This window comes from Chrysemys picta, chromosome 4, assembly GCF_011386835.1.
Source record: "Chrysemys picta bellii isolate R12L10 chromosome 4, ASM1138683v2, whole genome shotgun sequence".
In the NCBI taxonomy this organism is placed as follows: Eukaryota; Metazoa; Chordata; order Testudines; family Emydidae; genus Chrysemys; species Chrysemys picta.
Window position 1 is genome coordinate 406,833 of NC_088794.1, and position 22,766 is coordinate 429,598.

General features: G+C 55.6%; 1 protein-coding gene across 1 annotated transcript; it reads left to right on the plus strand.

Moving 5' to 3' along the window:
* Nucleotides 1-13,746: 13,746 nt before the first annotated feature.
* On the plus strand, nt 13,747-22,565 carry LOC135983277 (guanylate-binding protein 1-like). The gene is made up of 10 exons (XM_065594087.1): nt 13,747-13,933; nt 14,098-14,225; nt 15,651-15,760; nt 16,617-16,819; nt 17,260-17,502; nt 18,570-18,850; nt 19,408-19,620; nt 20,220-20,322; nt 20,442-20,635; nt 21,059-22,565. Exons 1-10 carry the CDS (start codon nt 13,747-13,749, stop codon nt 21,251-21,253), a joined length of 1,857 nt encoding a protein of 618 aa, XP_065450159.1. The 3' UTR covers nt 21,254-22,565.
* Nucleotides 22,566-22,766: the final 201 nt, after the last annotated feature.

Here is a 22,766-nt window from a genome sequence, read left to right on the forward strand (position 1 = left end):
GCCTGCTCCAAACTGAAACTCTCCAGCCCCTCCTCTGGCCTTTGTCTCTTTCCCGGGCCAGGAGGTCACCTGATCTCTTTGTTCTCCAACACCTTCAGTTGGCACCTTTGCAGGGGAGGGGCCCAGGCCATCAGGAGACCGGGTGTCGGCCATTCTCTGTGCAGACAGGATCACAGGGGCCCACTTGGGCTCTGCAACAATCACACCCCCTGATCCCCCCCACCTAGATACCTAATAAATGCATAGGGGAAACTGAGGCACCCACACAGCACTCAGAGACAACATTGAGAACATTCCAGCTTCGTCACATCGGTCCCCCCTTCTAAACGGAACTGAGCGAGGTCACTTTACCCGGTGACCTGGGGAAGTACGAACCCACCAACGTTCCCATGGGTGCCCCAGCACCTCTCCTGTTTCCTGGTGGGAGTTACACAAGGCCCTTCCAGTTTCATGCCCCACCTTAGGACGGGTGTGCTCAATGACACTTGCAGGCTGATTAGTTCTGCTCCCAGGGCAGCAACTTCTTGCTTAGGTACCCGATGGGGTGAATCTCCCCCTTAGCTTTGGTTTGCATCAGCACCGCACCCAGCCCTGTGTCTGAGGCATCGGTGAACACTGTAAATGGCTTGGCAAAGTCTGGGTTTACCACTTTTACCAGGCCCTGGGTTCGAGCCTCCTTCAGTACACAGAGAACCCTCTGGCACTGCTCGGTCCAGACCACCTCGTCTGGCTTCCCCTTGTTCCATAGCTCAGTATTGGGGGCATTTAGGGAGCTAAAGTCGGGTAAACCCCCGGTAGTACCCCGCCATCCCGATAAAGGCCTAGACCTGGTTATTGGTCTGGGGAATGAGCCAATTTCTAATCGCCACCACTTTGGACGGCTCTGGGCTTGGGCAGCCGCTCTCCACCTTGTGGCCCAGGTACAACACCTCTGCCATCCCCACCTTACACTTTCCAGCTTTTACCGTCAGTCCCGCCTCCTTGAGGCAGCCCAGCACCCTCTTCACCTGGGACACATGTTCCCCCCAGGTCTGGCTAAAGACACACATGTCCCCACAGAACCAGATCGACCCGTCTTCCTTGGGGACCAGCCCCATGGGTGAGACCCGTGGGCTGTTGAATGGCCGGATCACCTCTAAAGCCAGCATGTCCTTGACCTCTCTCTCCAGGGTCTGGGCTGTTTTCCCAGTGACTCTGAATGGGGGACACCTGGTGGGAGGATTGGCTCCCACCTCAGGGAAGAGATCCACCAGGGGGGGGTCTTCCCCCTTCTACCGCCAATCCTCCCCTTCCAGGTCCAGGGGTCCCCTCACTCTCCTCCCATACAGTAGCTCGAAAGGGAAGAACCCTGTGGATTCCTGGGGCACTTCCCCGTACTGCAGGTGGGGCAGGTACTTGTCCCAGTCCTGCAGATGCTGATTCATCAAAGTCCTCAGCATCATCCTCAGGGTCCCATAAAATCTCTCCACCAGGCCATTGGACTGAGGGTGATATGTATAGGCCCAGGTGGGCCAGACCCCACATTTCTCGCACAAGCCCCGGAGCAGGGCTGTCATGATGCTTGCCCTCTGGTCAGTAAGGACCTCGCTGGGAACCCCCACTCTCCTGAAGATGGTCAGCAGCGCGTCTGCCATGGTGTCTGCCTTGGTGGAGGATAGAACCACTGCCTCTGGGCAGCGGGTGGCGAAATCCATCACCACCAGGATGTATTTCTTTACCAACCGGGTCTCCCTGCTGAGGGGCCTCACTCAGGGGGGATGCGCAGGGGAGGTGCTTGGGGGTGGCGACTGGGGGATATTTGGGGGGGGACGCGAGGCGGAGGCATGTGGGGGGCGGCGAGTGGGAGCCGGGAGACGTGTGGAGGCAGCAGGTGGGGGCGGCAAATGGCGGACGGGGGACGCGCGGGAGTAGCAGGTGGGGGCGGCAAGTGGGAACTGGTGGACAGGTGGGGGCAGCAGGCGGGGGCAGCAGGCGGGGGCAGCGAGTGGGGGCCAGGTGAGACTCAGGGGGGACATGCGGGGGAGGCAGACAGGGGTGGCGAGTGGGAGCTGTGGGACAGGTGGGGGCAGCAGGCGGGGGCAGCGAGTGGGGGCCTGGGGACGCGCGTGGGCAGCAGGCAGTGGTGGCAAGTGAGGTCCGGGGGACATTCAGGGGGGATGTGCGGGGGAGGCAGGTGGGGGTGGCGAGTGGGGGCCGGGGGACACTCAAGGGGGATGTGCGGGGGCAGGAGGCGGGGGCAGCGAGTGGGGGCCAGGGCACACTTGGGGGGAATGTGCGGGGGAGGCAGGTGGGGGTGGCAGGCAGGGCCGGGGGATGCATGGGGGCAGCAGACAGGGCCTGTGGCGAGAGCCGGCTCCAAACATTGGTGGAGCCCGAGCACCAGGGGCCCCTAGAACTACGCCCATGTCTGGAAGCAGAGGGTGTAGATGTACATTTGCGTAGCAACCTGTCACTGAGCTAATGTGATCACATGCAACGGTTTCCCCAAATTCGTTTCACTTTTACATCTACCACTGAGTAACTGACTCCTGGTCGTTCTTGTACCAGGAACTACAGAACCTTCTTCTAATTTGTCCACTGTTTAGTACAGTCTGAGGGACCTTCTCCCCGAAGTAGGTGAGTCTATTCTCCTCTTTTCCCAGGTGCTCTGTCTACGGCTCCAAACTTAGACACAGTTTTGTTTTACACAGTCTGGCATCCGCTGGGGCTTTAAAGACGTGTCTTCCTGTCTAACTGTATCTAACGTGTGCCGACATTTTGTGGTTTGGTTTCTTTTACAGCCATTTCATAAAATAATGAAGGGCATGGCGCCAGAATAAATTAACATAATTAACACTGCTGCAGAATTTAGGTCCACTAGCAAATGGGTCTACATTAAAACCCAAGATGCCATAGGTTAGTGGACAAAAGTGTACAAATGAGGGCTTTAAATGGGGGCGGGGGGGGTAGGGTAGGGTGACCAGGTAGCAAGTGTGGAAAATCAGGACACTTTTTTTTTCAGGGGAAGGGGCGGGGGGGAATAGTCACATATATAGGACAAAACCCCTATCTTCGGGATGGTCCTGATAATATCAGGACCTCTGGTCACCCTAGTTTGCGGGTGTGTGTTTGTCAAGAAGCAGAACCTAACATAGGCCTTGGCTACACTCGCGAGTGTAGTCGCGCCGGCAGCGCTGTGAGAGCTCTCTCGCAGCGCTGTCAGTACTCCACCTCTCCGAGGGAATAGCGTGCAGCGCTGCGAGCGAGCGTGCAGCACTGCAGGCGCTGATTACACTGGCGCGTTACAGCGCTGCGCTCGGGGGGGGTGTTTTCACACCCCTGAGCGCAGCAAGTGCAGCGCTGTGAATTGCCAGTGTAGCCAAGGCCATAGATAACACTGGTCTACAGTTTTTGAGAAGTCGTCTGCTTCAGAGATAAAATGTGCTATTTATTATGTATTTTGATGTGCTGAATTCAAAGATGACATTAAAACAACTGATTGGCTACTGTTTCTAAGATATTTAAGTTTTTACATTTTATGTCTATGTATATTGTGTAGATAGTAGTGTTTTAATCATAAATTGTAAACCTCGGTCTTTTCCTGTGTTTATGGTTGCTTTCCATGATAATATTTCACCTGTCCTGTTTATGTAACACTTTAAAAATCAGCAAAAGGGTTATAGAAATAAAATGTATTATGAAACAAAAGGCAAAAAACTATTATGTACGTAGTTTAGTCCTATTCAGTGTCTACTCGGCGCTTCTTGGCTTGTCTCTTGTATTCATTAAATGGAGCATCTCTTGTCACTGTCCAGCAATAGTCTGCAAGCATTGATGGGCTCCATTTGCCCTGATAGCGTTTCTCCATTGTTGCAACGTCCTGGTGAAATCGCTCGCCGTGCTCGTCGCTCACTGCTCCGCAGTTCGGTGGAAAAAAATCTAGATGAGAGTGCAAAAAGTGTAGCTTTAGTGACATGTTGCAACCAAGGCTTTTGTATGCCTTGAGGAGGTTTTCCACCAACAACCTGTACTTGTCTGCCTTGTTGTTTCCGAGAAAATTTATTGCCACTAACTGGAAGGCTTTCCATGCCGTCTTTTCCTTGCCACGCAGTGCATGGTCAAATGCATCATCTGGAAGAAGTTCACGAATCTGAGGACCAACAAAGACACCTTCCTTTATCTTAGCTTCACTTAACCTTGGAAATTTTCCACCGAGATACTTGAAAGCTGCTTGTGTTTTGTCAATGGCCTTGACAAAGTTCTTCATCAGACCCAGCTTGATGTGTAAGGGTGGTAACAAAATCTTCCTTGATTCAACAAGTGGTGGATGCTGAACACTTTTCCTCCCAGGCTCCAATGACTGTCGGAGTGGCCAATCTTTCTTGATGTAGTGGGAATCTCTTGCACGACTATCCCATTTGCAGGAAAACAGCAGTACTTTGTGTATCCAGTCTGCAGACCAAGCAAGAGAGCAACAACCTTCAAATCGCCACAAAGCTGCCACTGATGTTGGTCATAGTTTATGCACCTCAAAAGTTGTTTCATGTTGTCATAGGTTTCCTTCATATGGACTGTATGACCAACTGGAATTGATGGCAAAACATTGCCATTCTGCAGTAAAACAGCTTTAAGACTCGTCTTCGATGAATCAATGAACAGTCTCCACTCATCTGGATCGTGAACGATGTTGAGGGCTCCCATCACACCATTGATGTTGTTGCAGGCTACAAGATCACCTTCCAGGAAGAAGAATTGGACAAGATCCTTTTGACGGTCACGGAACATGGAAACCCTAACATCACCTGCCAGGAGATTCCACTGCTGTAGTCTGGAGCCCAACAGCTCTGCCTTACTCTTGGGTAGTTCCAAATCCCTGACAAGGTCATTCAGTTCACCTTGTGTTATGAGGTGTGGTTCAGAGGAGGAGGATGGGAGAAAATGTGGGTCCTGTGACATTGATGGTTCAGGACCAGAAGTTTCATCCTCTTCCTCTTCCTCGTCTGACTCAAGTGAGAATGATTCTGGTGCATCAGGAACCGGCAGTCCTTCTCCGTGGGGTACTGGGCGTATAGCTGATGGAATGTTTGGATAATGCACAGTCCACTTTTTCTTCTTTGACACACCTTTCCCAACTGAAGGCACGATGCAGAAGTAACAATTGCTGGTATGATCTGTTGGCTCTCTCCAAATCATTGGCACTGCAAAAGGCATAGATTTCCTTTTCCTGTTCAACCACTGGCGAAGATTTGTTGCACAAGTGTTGCAGCAGATGTGTGGGGCCCACCTCTTGTCCTGATCTCCAATTTTGCAGCCAAAATAAAGGTGATAGGCTTTCTTAACCATAGTGGTTATACTGCGCTTTTGTGATGCAAAAGTCACTTCACCACAAACATAGCAGAAGTTATCTGCACTGTTCACACAAGTACGGGGCATCTCTGCTCACTTTGGCTAAACAGAAATGTGTCCCTTTGCAAAATGAAACACTGACAAATAAGAGAGCACAACACTGTATGATTTCTAGAGCTGATATAGGGCAATTTGTTCAGCAGAGTGATGTAAGCTTCGTTATGACTGCATCATCCATGACTTCTAGGAATAACATGATGCAATTCAGATCATGTATGACGCAACACCAGCTTCAGATTGCATCATTCATTGTTTTGCCTAAAAAGCAAGTACTGTCCAAACCCAGTCATAGATTTATTCCTAGATCCAGTCAAAGATGTATTTGAGTCATTTCTGGTTTAAACTGAGATCCCTTCCCTTTATAACTCACTTATCCTCCGCCATTCCCAAGTCAAGGGTCGTATATACTGACCCAATAGCACATCTTGAAAACTAGAGCCAATCAACAACTTTAAGCATCATTTTCGTTCTCAGTGACCCAGAATTAGTAACGTTTGACTACATTTATTTCAGAAGCATTTTGGCTGTAGAGCAGTGTAATGGGAGACTGACATAGGGAAAGAACCGCAAAGTGCATCTCTTTTCGTCAACCGAGGGGGGAAAAAATCAATCCATTGAACAGTATAAGACTTTCTAATGCATCAGTTCTCAAACGTTTCCACAGTGCAAACCCCAGTCCTGGGATAAAAAGATCTACTCTTTGGGCCACCTGATCTAAAACTTTCCAGTGCATCTCATCCAGCAGGCCAGAAAACTGCAGCTGGGAATGCTGATTGGGTTTGTTTTTCTTTTAAATAGAGGTATCTGACAACAGAACCAAGAGCTCCTGGCACTCCAGCCGGGGTTCCTGATGGGATGGCTTGAATTTCTGCCTAGGAACCGGAGTCAAAGTCTGAGGCATGGAGTCCAGTCCCTTCGATCTGGAGAGACAAGCCGCCAAGTCTCCTCCAAGAAGCCGAGCTCATGGTCCTGCTAATTCTCAGCTCTGAAGTGCTGGAGACTGAAGGCTCACCTCTAAACCACACAATTGCCCAGCAGCGAGGACGGATTACTGGGAACGTCCCAGGACTGCTGGCACTGATAGAAGCAGAACTGAGGCGACAGCAAATCCCGCTCAGCTTTGTCACACGTGCCTGTGCAGAACAAATGAAATGCTGGAAGATCATTAGTAGCATTGTTAGTAACAAAAAAAATTACTCTGCGTGTGCAGATTCTGGGATTTTTAAACCCTCTATAACTCAGCCAAATGTAAATGGATTTTCCCCAGACCACGGCAAGGCATGTTCCTGTGGGCCTGGGCACGTGTGTCCGACCAAACCACGGGTTTCTAGTAACCTAACTTTTACCTCACTGCTCCCTTAATTGTGTCTTGCCTTCGTGTAGGATTGGGACAAAAGCATCAAATATATTTGGATCTAGTGCAGACCCCGGCAGCATCCATTAGCCTCCTTGACTGGTGAGTTTTACAAGAATTATCGTATCTTTCCATCCATAGGTTAAAGTACACATCATCTGTCTAGTATCAGGGGGTAGCCGCGTTAGTCTGTATCCACAAAAACAATGAGGAGTCCGGTGTCACCTTAAAAACTAACAGATTTATTTGGGCATAAGCTTTCATGGGTAAAAAACCCACTTCTTCAGATGCATGGAGTGAAAATTACAGATGCGGGCATTATATACTGACACATGGAGAGCAGGGAGTTACCTCACAAGTGGAGAACCAGTGTTGAAGGCTAATTCAGTCAGGGTGGATGTGGTCCACTCCCAATAATTGATGAGGACATGTCAATACCAAGAGAGGGAAAATTGCTTTTGTAGTGAGCCAGCCACTCCCAGTCCCTATTCAAGCCCAGATTAATGGTGGTAAATTTGCAAATGAATTTTAGTTCTGCTGTTTCTCTTTGAAGTCTGTTTTTGACGTTTTTGTTGTTGAAGGATGGCTACTTTTAAATCTGTTATTGAATGTCCAGGGAGATTGAAGTGTTCTCCGACTGGCTTATGTATGTTACCATTCCTGATGTCTGATTTGTGTCCATTTATTCTTTTGCGTAGAGACTGTCCGGATTGGCCAATGTACATGGCAGAGGGGCATTGCTGGCACATGATGGCATATATCACATTAGTGAATGTGCAGGTGAATGAGCCCCTGATGGTGTGGCTGATGTGGTTAGGTCCTATGATGGTGTCCCTTGAATAGATATACGGACAGAGAAGGCAACGGGGTTTGTTACAGGGATTGGTTCCTGGGTTAGTGTTTTTGTTGTGTGGTGTGTAGTTGCTGGTGAGTATTTGCTTCAGGCTGTGGGGCTGTCTGTAAGCGAGGACTGGCCTGTGTCCCAAGGTCTGTGAGAGTGAGGGATTGTTTTCCAGGATAGGTTGTAGATCATGGATAATGTGCTGGAGAGGTTTTAGCTGGGGGCTGTAGGTGATGGTCAGTGGTGTTCTGTTATTTTCCTTGTTGAGCCTGTCCTCTAGTAGGTGACTTCTGGGTACCCGTCTCGCGATACTGGTTGGCTGCACAGAGACCTTGTCCGGTCCGGAACCTGTTCAACAGAGAACACTGGCGACTGGGCAGGTCAAAACCAGGAGGGCAGATTGTGGGATCGGCGACGAGGGACTGGTTGGGGATTATAACAGATATTTGTTCCTCTTGCCAGAGTGTTTCCGCCCTAACCTCCTGGCGTGGCGAATGAGACCATAATGGGAGACGGGACGGCAAACGTGCAGCTGGTGGTTTAAAAAGGTCATTGTGCAGCGGCAGGCTTGGGCTGGCGTGTACTTTCTCCAGTAACTTGCCAGTGACAACCCCTCGTCTGATATGAGGAGGAGCAATATTGCTCAGAATTGCTCAGAACTGGTGGCAAGAGCTGACGTCCGCAGAGCTGGAGCACGAGTACCCCATGATGCACCTGCCAGTTTGCTAAGAAGATTGTTGCGCATCTTAACTTTAGCGGCTGCCTTCTTCAGGTGGGCATGGTAACTCAGTGTGCGGTCTAAGGTCACACCTAGATAGACCAGTTCTACTTCATGCTTCATCTTCTGACCAGTCAGAGAAACATTCAGTTCTCGGGCTGCGCTGGCGTGGTGAAGCTGGAACAAACTGGAGACGGTTTTTATGACGCTTGGGTGGAGGCGCCAAGTCTTACAGTAGTCAGCTAACTTTGTCATGTCCCGGTTTAAGGTGGCATCGAGCTTGTGGAATGTCCGGGCCTGGATACCGCAACAGATGTCGTCTGCGTAACTGAACTTTTGTGACTCCGTTGTTGGCATCTCATTGATGAAAAGGTTGAGCAGGGTTGGAGAAAGCACAGAGCCCTGGGGTAACCCATTGCTCTGTTATCTCCAGGCACTCGTCTTCTCCCCCATATGGACTCTGAACTGCCTATCACGGAGGAACAGTTCAATGATGCCTGTGACCCAAGGTAGCAGGACCCGTGATACCTTCACAAGCAGGCCACTGTTCCATACCGTATCGTACGCCGCTGTGAGGTCAATGAAAACAGCGCCTGTTTTCAAGTGTCTCTGGAAGCCATTTTCAACAAATGAGGTCAGCGCAAGTACTTGGTCACATGTGCTAGGGTCTCGGCGAAAGCCGACTTGGTCAGGTCTCAAAATTCTCTCCACGTCGGGTAATGTGTGCTGTAGGACCAGGCGCTCCAGTGCCTTGAAGCACACCGACAGTAATGATATGGGACGATAGCTTGATGCTTGACTTGGGTCCTTTCCAGGCTTTAGGATGCCAGTGACTTTTGTGGTGCGCCATATCTTCGGTAGCCTCCCTTCACCGATGACCCCGGTGAAGAATTTCACAAGCCAAAATCGAGCATGGGGGCCAAGGTTTTTCAGGAATTCTGAAGATATGTTGTCATAGCCTGCAGCTGTTCCACACTTGATGCTACGCAGTGTCTGTTCCAGCTCTGTTACCGTGAATGGTTCTGGGCAGCTTCTGATCTGGTGTACACGGTTAAACAGCTCTCAGTCAATGGCCCAGGTGTTCTGCTGTGTTCCTCATGCTCAGGGCAGCTCACCCTTCTCAGAGCAATTGGTTCAGGCTCTCTGCAGACTCAGGCAATGTTCCTGCATTGTCACACACCTATTCTCTGCCTGTGGCACATCATAGCCTAGTCTCTTGTAGGATGTAATACTTTAGTCTAATTTCAGCTGTTGGGTGTCGTGTGCAGGTGCTGGGTGGGGTTGGTGGTGGCCTGTGATCTACAGGGGGCAGACTAGATGATCCGGTGGCTCCTTCTGGCCTTAAACTCTATGTCTCTATGGGTACAAAACAAGAAGCAAGAAGCTCAAATGCTTGTCACTGAAATCACCAGCTGCAACTCGGATGAAGCTGGGCAGATCCAGTCACTGAAAATGTGCCATTTTATACAGTATCCATCTTCTATAAAAAGTTGTTTAATGGCAAGGGGATGGGGAGGGGGAATCCAATCCTCCCTCCTCCCCATCTTACAAAGGTTTCAGGTGGCCCCTGAGGCATGTGTAAAATCACGGGTGTGCTGTGAGAGCACATGCCCTCTTTCCTCGCTTGAACAATTAGTAACAGCAAATCTCATCCCAGCCTCATACTCGCTTATAATGCAATAATCCCACCTCTTTCGCCTTCGAATTAGGATCTATTTGCAGCTTCTTGCACACTTTTCGGCTTTCTGCATCACTGAAAAATACAGAGACAGGAAAATGTCTGGTGAAAAAACGAAATCAAAATGTGTCCAACATGTAAAATAAAATGCACAGTTCTGGTTTCTCATCGGCTTTGTTGCGATTACTGGTAGGTTAGAAACTTCATTCACTTAAATCTCGAGCAACAGGGGTTTCTATCAAATCAACTCGGATTCTAGCAGTTTGTACATGGGACTGAATGGTGATAAAACAGGGACCAGTAACTGCGGTTCCTGCCCGGATTCCTGTCCATTAGAACTGAGTTTAGCTGCTACATGTTTCAGTGTAGGCCGGGCTTCAGTGCAGGTGAGTAAGCGAGAGATTCTAAGGTTCCGGAAGAATGTGTCCCTAGGTGTATTGACAGGACTGGTGAGCAAACAGTGTTTCACACCCGCCCCGAGCAGGATACTTTCAGATGTTTTATGCCTAGAAACCAGGTGTGAGGGTTTTCCACGTCCCCTTTTACCAGTTCTCAAGCTGAGCAGTGGGCCGAGGACTAGCTGAGGGCGAGAAGGCCCTGTCCTTCCGCAGGTAGCTGTTGTGATGGGCAGGGAGTTGAGTCTGTGTCATTGACTGGAGGACGAGTGTACTGGTCCTTGTTACCTTGAGCGCTAACATTCCTAGGAACAGACTCTCTATTTATGAATATTGTTTTAGCGCCCGCCCGTGCTCCCCTCCTTCAGAGACGATGCGGCTGCTTTGGTTTCCAGTGCTCCTGGGGTGTGTCACCGCAGGCCAATGGAAGTTACAACGCTTGAGGGCCTGGACTATGTGTCCCACAGAACTGGGCCCTGAGCCTGATCTGGGATTCTCAGCACTGCTGTAATGCAAATATCAAACAATAAAATAGAAAAGAAACCCAAGTAGCGCTCCTCCCCTGGGCAGGCCCGTTTGCTGGCCAGTTGCGAAGCCAGCCAGCCGGGAAGCCGGGTGGGCCGGCTGGTCGGCCTGCGTAGTTCCCATCAACATTCGGAGGGAACTGACACATAACAAGTCAGCTGCTCTGACGGGGCTGGGCGGCAGAGAGGAGGCTGCTGCCCCCACAGTGGGGAGGGAGCAGAGAGGAGGCCTGTGATAGACAGACAGAAGGACAGTGGAGGGGGGCTGAGCTAAGAAGAGGCAAGTTTCATGCGATGGGCCAGGGCAAGTCTACAGAGGGAACTGGAGGGAACGATCCTGGCTGGCCAGGGGATGGGGAGGTTGGGAAGAGATCGGACCTAACAGATCTTTGCCATATCGGCTTATTGTCAGCTCAGCTGCCATTTTATCTCCTAAGGTTCCACCCACCCACCGGCCTCTTCCGAAGTCTAAAATACAGCCCCGTCATCTGAAAAGGATACAGCCACCCTGCAGACAGGGCGTCTGGTGGGAACTCACCAGCGGTGGGGAAATTATTTCAAGCAGATTTCTTCCAGAGCCTCCCACCATGGTCAATGATTCCATCTACCTTCCATTTGCAATCTGAATTCTGGAAAAAATCCCATTCATTTCTCCTATTGCAGAGGCTGAGAGCTCTGATAGCAGCCATGTTTGGGGCTCTGTCGCAGGAGCTGTGGGAATAGCTGTGATCCTGGGGGTTGTCCTCTGTATTTACGAGAGGAGAGAACAAACACCTGGCAAAGGTAGCAGGAGCATTACTGAGGGAGTTCTCCAAGAGAAGGCATCGAGACCATGCGCTTTTTGGGGTGTTTTTCTGACAGCTTGTTTGCTGTGTGTTTGAAGACTATCGTGTTTGCGGTGTGTGTGTGCTGAGCCTATGTAAGCGGGGGAATGGTCCCGCTATTGTGGGGAACTTTCCTGGCTTATGCACGATCCCGGTGAAGTGGGCTAGTGAAAGGATCTGAGTCCTCACTCCCACTCCCTTCACCCAGAGGCCTCCCTGACCTCGAGGGCTCCCCTTCCACCTCCTGTCTGGCAGAGTCCTCGTAACCCCAACAAGGCTGGGCCCAGGATTCCTGGGGGTTCGACCCCCAACCTTGTCGTGGTCACTTAGGGCAGGGGCTCGGGTGTCCCCACTGCGGGGTGTTCTCTCTGCACTGGATGCTTCCCTGACCCCACTGATCATCACACACAGTTCAAAGCAAATACAATTTATCAAACAGCAATTTAAAAAAATAAGGAGCAACTGGGAAAAGTGAAAGGAAAACCCTGGATCCCTGGCCCTGGCCAAGATTAGCAATAGGGACTTGGGGGCTGCAGTTTTTAAGCACCCAACTTGACACACTTTTGAGGCTTGATTTTCAGAGGGGCGGGTGCTCTAAAACCCAAGACCCCTTATAAAGGTGCTGAAAACTCAAGGGCCCCAAGTGACTAGTCACTGCTGAAAAGTCTGGTCCCTGGACACGGCACAGCAGGGTCAACACCAAGCCTTCAAAAGATGAGTCAGGCCCCCAATATCATGGGATTGGCTGGGTGTCACGGAGTGTGGGGGAGTCAGGGCTCTGCACCCCCACTTCCTGCAATTCACCGGGACTCTCAGCCAGCCAGTAAAATGGAAGGTTTATTAGTCGACAGGAACACAGTCCCAAGCAGGGCTTGTAGGTACAACCAGGACCTCTCAGTCAAGTCCCTCTGGGGGGCAGGGAGCTTAGACCCCAGGCTTGGGGCTCCCTCCAGTTCCCCAGCCAGCTCTAAACTGAACCCCCCCACTCCAGCCATCTCACTCCCCTCCCCCAGGTCCTCCTTCAGCCTTTGTCCAGTTTCAGAGGCAGAAGGTGTCACCTGGCCCCAACCCCCCTCCTGGGCTCTCATGTTACATGCTCAGGTATCTTCCCTCCAGGAAAGTCTCCCATCCCCAATGCAGACAGTCCCAGTAAAACTCCCCTGCAACCTTCCCAGGTCAATACTCCCCACTCCCTGCTGCGTCACTTTGGGCACTCACAAGATTTTTATAAAAGCAACAAACGGGGGGTGAGTCGTGGAAATGGTAGAAAGTGATTGTAGGTGTTTGTCCGATGGTTTCCATTGCTGGATTCGAGGTGTAACGGAGTCACTGGTGTCTCTTGCTGAGACGAGAGCTGGTGTCTTAGACAAAGGAAATGCCATAGATCCAATCTCCCTGGTGTCAGACGGGCATTTGACACAGCTCCACCCGAGAGACTATTACTTACATTGGAGAAGAGGGGGATTAATAGGAGAACTGAAAGGTCGGTAAGGGACTGGTTGAAGGGGAGACTACGAGGGGTCACACTGGAAGGTGACCTGTCAGGCTGGAGGGAGGTCACTAGCGGAGCTCCTCAGGGATCGGTTTTGGGACCAACCTTATTTAACATTTTCATTACTGACCTTGGCACAGAACGTGGGAATGTGCTAATAAAGTTTGCAGATGGCACAAAGGGGGGAGGTATTGTCAGCGTTTCACTCTGAGCCACCGCTTTCGCCAGACACGCCCCAGGCTGGCGCTCTAACCACTGGACCGTCCTGCCTGTCCAGCAGCAGCCCCACCCGGTGTGATTAAAGGGGCACTGGCTGGGGGTCTGCAGCGATGCCCAGGAGCGCCAGGGCTTGTCTGCCCAGGGGTGAGCTGCAGCGGGCGATGCTGGGGTCCGTACACTGCACCGGGGCGGGTGGAAGAGTCTCCTGCAGTTTGGGGGGCCTGGTTCTGTGTCTCACTGCCCCCCCATGCCTCACACACACACCCCCGCGCTGACCCTCCCTGCTCTGTGTCCCACAGGCCACCCACCCAGCACGATGGAGATCCCCATGCTGGCCCCTGTCTGCCTGATCGAGAACAGCCCGGCGGGGGAGCTGCAGGTGCAGCAGGAGGTGCTGCAGGTGTTGTTGGAGATCTCCCAGCCCGTGGTGGTGGTGGCCATCGCCGGGCTGTACCGCACCGGCAAGTCCTACCTCATGAACAAACTGGCCGGCAAGAGAACAGGTGAGAGATGTGAGTCCTCCCCCAGGGTGCCAGGACTCCTGCGTTCTCTACCTGGCGCTGGCAGGGGAGTGGGGTCTAGTGGGTCAGAGCAGGGGGGGCTGGGAGGCAGGACTCCTGGGTTCCCTCGCTCTGCATCTGTCCCAGCTCCACCCCTCTCTCCCCAGGGTTCTCGCTGGGCTCCACCATCCAGTCGCACACCAAGGGCATCTGGATGTGGTGCCTGCCCCACCCCCACCGGGCCGGCCACACCCTGGTGCTGCTGGACACCGAGTGGCTGGGCGACGTGGAGAAGGTGAGGGGGGGTGGGGGTCAGTGTATGAGAATCAGCCAATTTGCAGAGCGGGATGGAACTCCCCTTGGCACGCAGGGGCTGCTGGGACTTGTAATTCAGGGCAAGGCATGCTGGGAAAGGGGTTGGGGTATTTAAGGAGCTCCCTCTGCTAAAGGACAGACTCAGCGAGCCCCATGTAGGGGAAGGAGGGGCTGTCTGATGTGGGGCTGACTCCCTCTGAGGGGGGCAGTGCCAATGCCGGGAGGGCTGGAGATGCCATGGCAGGGCTGGGACGAGAGGCCCAGGGGTATGGCTGGAAACTCTTGTCCTGCCCGGGGAGAACTGTTGAGATATCAAAAATGTTTCCCATCCTGAATCACGATGAAAAGTCAAAATGGGGGAAAAGTGCCAGGGCCTGAAAATCGGAAATGTGTCTTGGGTCCAGGTCACGCAAAAAACTTGGATCATTTTCAAACATTTCATTTTGATTGACCATTTTTTCTTTCTTTTTTAACTTGGTCCAAATTTACCAAAACCTTGGCAACGAGACATCGCGTTGCCTTGAAAAACGGCCAGTTTCCGAGTAGACAAACAGCCATTCGGGTTGTTTCCACAATTCTGAAACTTTTTTCCCAATAATTTTTCAAGTCAGGAAACCTGAACCGACCCTGTTTCACCAGTGATTTTGGTATCAACAATTCAACATTCTCCAGTGACAATTTCCCAACCTGCTGTAGCGATGGAGGGCAGGCCTGGCATTCAGGAGAACTGGGTTCAAATCCCTGCTCCACAGACCCCCGGGTGACCTTGGACTCAGTTTCCCCACCCAGACTGCCAGAGGAAGTGTGACAATAAATACCTTCACGCTGGAGAGGGGCTCAGACACGGCCAATAAGATGGATCCTTCGAAAAGGATCCCGCAGCCTTGGTCAAATGTCAGCATCGCTCCACGCTAGGTGGAGGGAGGAGCCGGCATCGCCAGCCACGAGTGGGCAAAAAAAAAGTCAAGACCAAAAAATGCACAAGACTCGCTGCAAACTCCATGCCCTGCAGTGGGGGCTGCTGCAGCTGGACCCCAGGGGGCGGGGAGGGGGTTGTTGCCTTCCCAAAGTTTTAACGGAGCCACATCGGTTAGAAACTTACTTCGATAAAAGGAGAGCAATGGGAGCTTCCGCCCCCTCCCGTGCCTCCGGGAGCTGGGGATTTAATGAGGTGGGGGAGGGGAATACGCCAACCCCAAATAGTGAGTTTCCTAAAGAATGGGAATTAATTGTGGCCTGGGCTGGGATTCTGGAGAGCTGAGGGCTGTTCCCCTGGCTATCCCTTCCCCGTGCCTCAGTTTCCCCATCTGTGCCTTGGGGTTGGCCATCCCGCCATGCTCTATGATGGGCTGTGAGCTCTGCGGCTGGGATGCGCTCGGGACGGTGACGGCGGGTGTCATTCCAGGGCGACGCGAAGAACGACACGTGGATCTTCGCGCTGGCCGTGCTGCTCAGCAGCACCCTGGTCTATAACAGCCGGGGCACCATCGACCAGCAGGCCATGGACCAGCTGCAGTATCCTTGCCTGAGGGCCGGGGCTGGGGGGGGCATGTCCCCGGGGAAGGGCCCCGTGCTTCCATCTAAACGCTTCACCCCCTGCGAAATTGTGACCCACAGCACAGGGTGTGCACCATGGCCCCCTCTAGTGGCCACTCCGCATGAGGGGATAACAACCCGCTACTGCCACCAGCTGTCAGAGTTGCTCCTTCAGGTCCCGTGCTGCAGGCGGCTGCTCTGGACCCTGAAAGTGATGGGTTCAATCCCTGCTTCCTGGTGTTGTGATGAAATATCTGACACGGAGTTTGGGGGGAGACAAGGCCCTGCACCCCCGGCTTCCTGCGATTCACCGTGACTCTCAGCCAGCCAGTAACACAGAAGGTTTATTACACGACAGGAACACAGTCCAAACCAGAGCTTGTAGGCATAAACAGGACCCCTTAGTCAGGTCCTTCTGGGGGGTAGGGACCTTAGACCCCAGCCTTGGGGTTCGCTCCGATTTCCCCAGCCAGCCCAAAATTGAAACCCCCTCCAGCATCTCACTCCCCCTCCCCGGGCTCCTTCTCCAGCCTTTGTCCAGTTTCCCAGGCAAAGGTGTCACCTGGGTCCAACCCCCTCCGAGCTCAGGTTACAGGCTCAGGTATTATCCCTCAAGTGAAGTCACCCCCTGCTCTCCCATCCCCCAATGTAGACAGTCCCAGCAAAACTAGACGACATTCCCAGGTCAGTCCGCCCCGCTCCCTACTGAGTCACAATATCCTCCCCTTCCCCCAGTCGCTTCTGAGCCCCCATCGCAGGTGGGTTGGGGGGGCCCTGAGGGATTGGGACCCCCTGAAGGGGACGAGGCATCTCTGGTTCCTTAGCCGGCCCCCAGCTACGTGACGGAGTTGACGGAGCACATCAAGGTGAAGGGGGTGGGCCAGGGCGGCCAGCAGGAGGGAGCGGATTCGGCCGAGTTTGTGCGGTTCTTCCCGGCCTTTGTGTGGGCCGTGCGGGATTTCATGCTGCAGCTGGAGCTGGACGGGCGGGAGATCACCGAGGACGACTACCTGGAGAACTCCCTGAAACTAAAGCCAGGTAGGGGAGCGGTGCTGGCCCCAGGACGGCACTAGGGAGCGCTGGGCTGCAGGGGGTGGGGGCTCCCCTGGCAGTCAGGGCTGTCCCCAGGACGGCACTAGGGGGCGCTGGGCTACAGGGGGTGGGGTGGGGGCTCCCCTGGCAGTCAGGGCTGGCCCCAGGGTGCCACTAGGGGGCGCTGTGATTGCAGAGGGGGTGACTTTTGCTCGAGACACAATCCCAAGCTGTTGACACCTTGCGGGGGTTACCGGTCCCTGAGAGTTGAGGCGTTCGCTGTCCTGGCCACATTCCAGCTTGGACGGTTCCCCGGCTCCCCTCAATCCCCTGTGGCTATCGGGGTCTCTTCCCCCAGGGAATCTGTCCAACACCCACCATGCTGCCCCCCAGAAGCAGCCGCATGTCGGCGCAGGGCTGCTGCCCAGCTCCCGTCTCCTCCCCAGGCAGCAGTGAGCAAACCAAGCTCTACAACCTGCCCCGCGAATGCATTCGCCGGTTCTTCCCTGCCCGGAAATGCTTCGTCTTCGTCCCGCCGACCAGCAGGAGGAATATGCGCCGGCTGGAGGAGCTGCAGGAGGACGAGCTGGAGCCCGAGTTCCAGGAGCAGGTGGCCCGGTTCTGCCGCCATGTCTGGGAGACGTCACAGCCCAAGACCATCCCAGGCGGCCACGTGGTGACTGGGGCCAGTGAGTATCGGTAGCCCTGGAGCCGGGGGCCAGCAGGGCTTGTGGGGTGCTGGGCAGGATGAACCGAGCTGGGAGGGGGTCCCCTGTGTCCAGCACTGTTGGGGCCAATGCTGGCGCCTGCGCCTAGCTCTGGGGTGGGCGGTTAGAGGGCGCACTAGAAAATCCTTGAGGAGTGGAGCAAAGCCACGGAAACAACCCCCAGGGGAGAACAGGCCGGGTGGTGGGAGCCCGACAGAGCAGATCTGGTCAGTGGATCCCAGGGGAGATGGGGAGAGGCCTAGATAGCCCCGTGGGTGCGTTTCCCGGGGAGGGATGCCTGCGTCTCCAGGGGCCGTTGGTTGGGCCCCACCAATTTCACATGAAAAATGTGTCACGGAACGTGAAATAAGCCCTTTCCCCATGAAATCCGATGTCCCCTTGTTCCTAGGAGCGCCCCAGCAAAGGGGGCCCCGAGCTCCAGATGGGCAGGGGAGGGGCAGGACTTGTCCATCTCCTGCACAGCTGTGCTGGGGGGGCATCAGACCCACCCCCACCTCCAGGAACCTCCTGTGGTTGCAGGAAGCTCTGCAGTTGCTGCCTTCAGAGTCCAGCTCTGGGGGCAGCACCGAAGTGAGGGTGGTAATTCCATGACCCCCCAACAACAGCTCCCCCCATCCCCTTTTTAAACATCTGAAAACATGAAATTTACCAATTTTTAAATCCTCTGGCTGTGAAATTGACCATAATAGACGGTGAATTTGGTAGGGCCATTTCTCTGCAGCGCCCCATGGCTGGGGGGTGACGCCAGGCGCGTCCCAATGAGAAACGAGGCACCAGTTGCTCACAGAGAGGGGGGATGGGGGTGCATTTCTGACTGGGATGGGGGGACTGGGGCGTATCCAGGGTGGGGAGGGGGGCACGTCCCAGGCTTGGTGTCTGTCCTGCAGGGAGGGGCAGGGAGCAGTGTGGGAGGGGCTGGACACACTGGGCACTGACCCTGCCCCTCCAGCCGCACTGTGCACCCTGGAGCTGACCCTGGCCCTCCGGTGGCACTGGGGAACCTGGCACTGACCCTGCCTCTCCGGCAGTGCTGGGGAACCTGGCAGTGACCTACGTGGCCGCCATCCGCAGCGGGGCGGTGCCCTGTGTGGAGAGTGCGGTGCTGGCCCTGGCGCAGATCGAGAACTCGGCGGCGGTGGGGGAGGCCGTGGCTGTCTACAAGGAGCAGCTGGGACAGCGGGCGGCGCTGCCCACGGAGACCCTGCAGGAGCTGCTGGAGCTGCATGCCCAGTGTGAGCGGGAGGCGCTGCAGACGTTCATGGCGCGCGCCTTCAAGGACGACGACTGCCGCTTCCAAGGGGAGCTCATGGTACAGCCCCTCGCGCTGGCCCCAGGGGTTATGGGATAGCTGCCCCTCTGCGGGATGGGCGGGGCTGGGGCTCCCCGATCCCCTTTCCCAGGGATCTCCCAGCCCCGGTGTGATAGGTTCCCCCCTGGGGAGCCACCTGGAACTGGGGTACCACAGAGCCCCCCGTCCCACCAGCCTGGGCTCCCTCTCACCCTGTGCTGCTGTGACAAGCTGCAAAGCCCCCCAGATGCACTTCCACCAGCATCACACAGGTAGGGACACACCCAGCTGCAGTCACAAGCAATCTCCAGCCCCGGGCGCATGCGGATTGGCTCGCATCCCTGCCTCATTTGGGCCCTGTCCTGGTTCGTACCCTGCCCTGGCTCATACCCCCCCCGGCTCATACCCTGCCCTGTCTGTACCCCCCCCCGCTCAAGCCTGCCCTGTCTGTACGCATGTGCCCTGACTCACGTCTGCCCTGTCTGTACCCCCCGCCCCCCGCCGGCTCACGCCTGCCCTGTCTGTACCCCCCGCCCCCCGCTGGCTCAACCCTGCCCTGTCTGTGCCCAACCTGGCAGCGCCGCCTGGAGGAGCAGAAGCAGGAGCTCTGCCGCCGGAACGAACTGGCATCTTCGGAGCGCTGCACGGCTGCCCTGCAGGAGCTGTGGGACGAGCTGGATAACCGGATCGTCCTGGGGGTGTATTTGGTGCCCGGGGGCTACCAGTGCTTCCTGGACGACCGGCAGCGGATGGTGGAGAGATACCGGCAGGTGCCAGGGAAGGGGGTAAAGGTAGGAGAGGGCTGGTGCCCGGCTCTGTGTGTCTTTGTGCCCCCTTGTTGTGTGACCCAGGAAGCCCTGCTGAGAACCAGGCATCAGTTTTCCCCAATCTGGGCAGTTCCTGGATCCTCCCCAGGGCAGGGGCAGCATCAGAGTGTGAGCCTGCCCCCCCCCCACAGCCCTCCCCGCTGCCAACGTGCCGGGGTGCCTGGTTCCCGTGGCCCCTCCAGCCCTCGGCCTCTCTGCTGGGGCTGCTGGTGGGGGCCAGTTATCACCTTTGTCCTGTTAAAAACCAGGTTCGGCCCCAGCTCATCTGGAACAGGTGCCGAGGGTGTCACGTGGAAACCAAATGCTGACTCTGGGGCCGGATGGGAGCTGGTGCCCCCCTAGAGGGAAAGGCCCCATGTCCCACCCCCCACCCTCCTGAGTCAGCCAGTCCCTGCCCTGGGGCCGGATCAGGGCCAGCGCCCCCTAGAGGGGAAAGGCCCCCGCCCCCCTCCAAGCCAGCCAGTCCCCTGTTCCTCTCCAGTGATGCAATCCAGAATCCCGACCCAGATCCAGCCCTATGGGACAAACCCCCCTGACTGGTGGCTCCCACTCTCCATCCCCAGGCCGACGAGGTGCTGCAGGAGTTCCTCCAGTCCAAGGAGGTCGCGGCCCAGTCCATCCTGCAGACGGACAAGGCCCTGACGGAGAAGGAGAAGGAGATGGCAGGTACACACCGGGGGACGTGGTGCTGCTGGGACGGGGGAGAGGGGACTGGGCTGCAGCCCCGGCAGGCAGAGTCACCGTGGCCCTCCCCGTGCTGACCCACCTCTCTCTCCCCGTGCCAGCCGAGCGAGCCCGGGCCGAGGCGGCCGAGCGGGAGCGGCAGGTCCTGCAGCAGAAGGAGGCTGAGCTGCAGCAGAAGCTGAAGGACCAGGAACGCAGCTACCAGGAGAACCGGCAGCAGCTGAAGGAGAAGCTGGAGGACGAGAGGAAGAAGCTGCTGGAGGAGAAGCACAAGATGCTGGATCAGAAACTGAAGGTACCGGGGGGGCGCGGGTCCTAAGGGGGCAGGATGGGCACAGCTCGCGCAAGGGCACCACTGCCACCGGCCTCAGCCTGCCCAGGGGTAGGGTAGCCGGGGCACTGGCAAATGGCAGGCAGGCGGTGGGATACCGGGCTAGATGGGCCTGTGGAGCGGATCCCCCAGAGACGGGATTGCTGGTAGGTGCAGTGTGGGGAATGACATGTGCACAGACAGAGCAGGGCCCCTCCCCTCCAGCGGGGGGTGGCAGGGACACACACACACCCTGGTCCCCCTGCCCTGGGTCCCCATTCCCCCCAGGCCAGCCCCACACTGTTGCCGTGACTCCTCCCTGCCATTGGGGCGGGGGCTGTCCTGTGGGGCGGGCGCTGTCCCGTGGGGCAGGCTGGGGATCCCCCTCACGCTGTCGCTGCCCCCCAGGAGCTGGAGAACCTGAGGAAGGAGGGGCTCCAGGCGAAGGCCGCACGCATGGAAGCTGAGATCCGGCGCCTGCAGCAGCAGAACAAGGAGCTACAGAACCCGTCCTGGATCGAATCAGCGCTGGGGTTAATGGGTGAGGCGGCCTGCCTTGTGCTACCTCCCATCGTTGGCAAGCTCTTCAGGCGCTGGTTTTGATGGGGCCCCTGGCCTCCCGCTCGCCTCTCTACCCCAGCGCCCTGTTCACCCGCGGAACCCCCTGCCACAGGACGCTCTACCGGCAAGCAGATTAGTAATGCTTAGTTCCGACTGCAATGCTGACAGCTCTCCACCCCCACGCTTCATGGCCTGGGCTGGGTCAGGGAGGAATATGTCACCCCACAAGGCCTTGCAGGGAGGTACATTCTGGGAGATGTGCTACCTCAAGGTGCACAGGTGCTGTAGGGAGACGGATACTGGGATGGATGAGCCCATGGGCCTGATCTGTGGGGCAGGACCCAGGCGAGGTGACCACCAGAACATCACCCCCAGGGGAGTGAGACACTGCCCACACCTAGGAACCCGGAGCCCCACAGCCTGGATACCTCCTGTCATGGACTCCTACGCCCCGGGCTCTCTGGGCTCCGTACGGCCCCTGTGAGGAACCCCCCAGTGTGACAGCCCTTCTCGGGGTCCACTCGCTCTCTGGGGTTAGGCCCTCTGGCCTTGCTGCCTCTTGGGACTGCGCCTCTGAGCCCCCAGCAGCCTGGCTCTGCCATGGGCCCCTCAGGGAGTCCCCTCACTCTGGGCCCCCGGGGCCCCCACCCCCAGAGGGAGCAACGCCCCCGATCTCTAGCTGCAGTGACTCTCCGCCAGCGTCACACAGGAGATTTATTGAATGTCTGGACCCAGCCCAGGCAGTTCTCAGGGCCCTCGGGCCTGGCCAGTCTCAGTCCTGGGCAGGTGGGTCTGTGCCGTCCCCATGGGTCCGGCTGCTCCTTGTCCCCAGCCTAGCCCCACCCCGCCCCCTCCTTCCAGCCAAGCCCCCTAAATCCCCTCCCCCACCCGCCCCTCCTCCACCCTTTGTCTTCAGTCCCAGGTTGACAGGCCGTCTGGGCCCCTCTCTTCAGTCTTTTGTTCCCCCCAGAGCTGGTCAGGTCCCCAAGCGCCTCTCTCCTCAGCCCATTATCCCTACACTGGCCAGAACCAGCTGCTCCCAAGCTCGGGGGCCCCCTGATCACCAGTCGCTGGGTCCCCAATCTCCAGGCCAGTATCCGGGATCCCAACTGCTAGCTGAGGTCACACCTAGTCCCCTGCAACAACAACCCCTCTCCTATCCTCTCATTACACACGCAGCACACAGGGAAACTGAGGCACGCACCATCACTAATAACCCCCCGCCACACACACACTTCATCACACCTCTCTAGCCCCAGGCCGAAGGAGGGGAGCTAGCGTGGGCGGGGGGCACCGCTCTCCCTGCCTTAACAACGAGGAGTCCTTGTGCCACCTTAGAGACTAACACATTTATTTGGGCATAAGCTTTTGTGGGCTAAAACCCACTTCTTCAGATGAATGGAGTGGAAAATACAGTGGAGAGGTATAAATACACAGTACATGAAAAGATGGGAGTTGCCTTACCAAGTGGGGGGGTCAGTCTAACGAGCCAATTCAATTAACAGCAGGATACCAAGGGAAGAAAAATCACTTTTGTAGTGGTAATGAGGGTGTC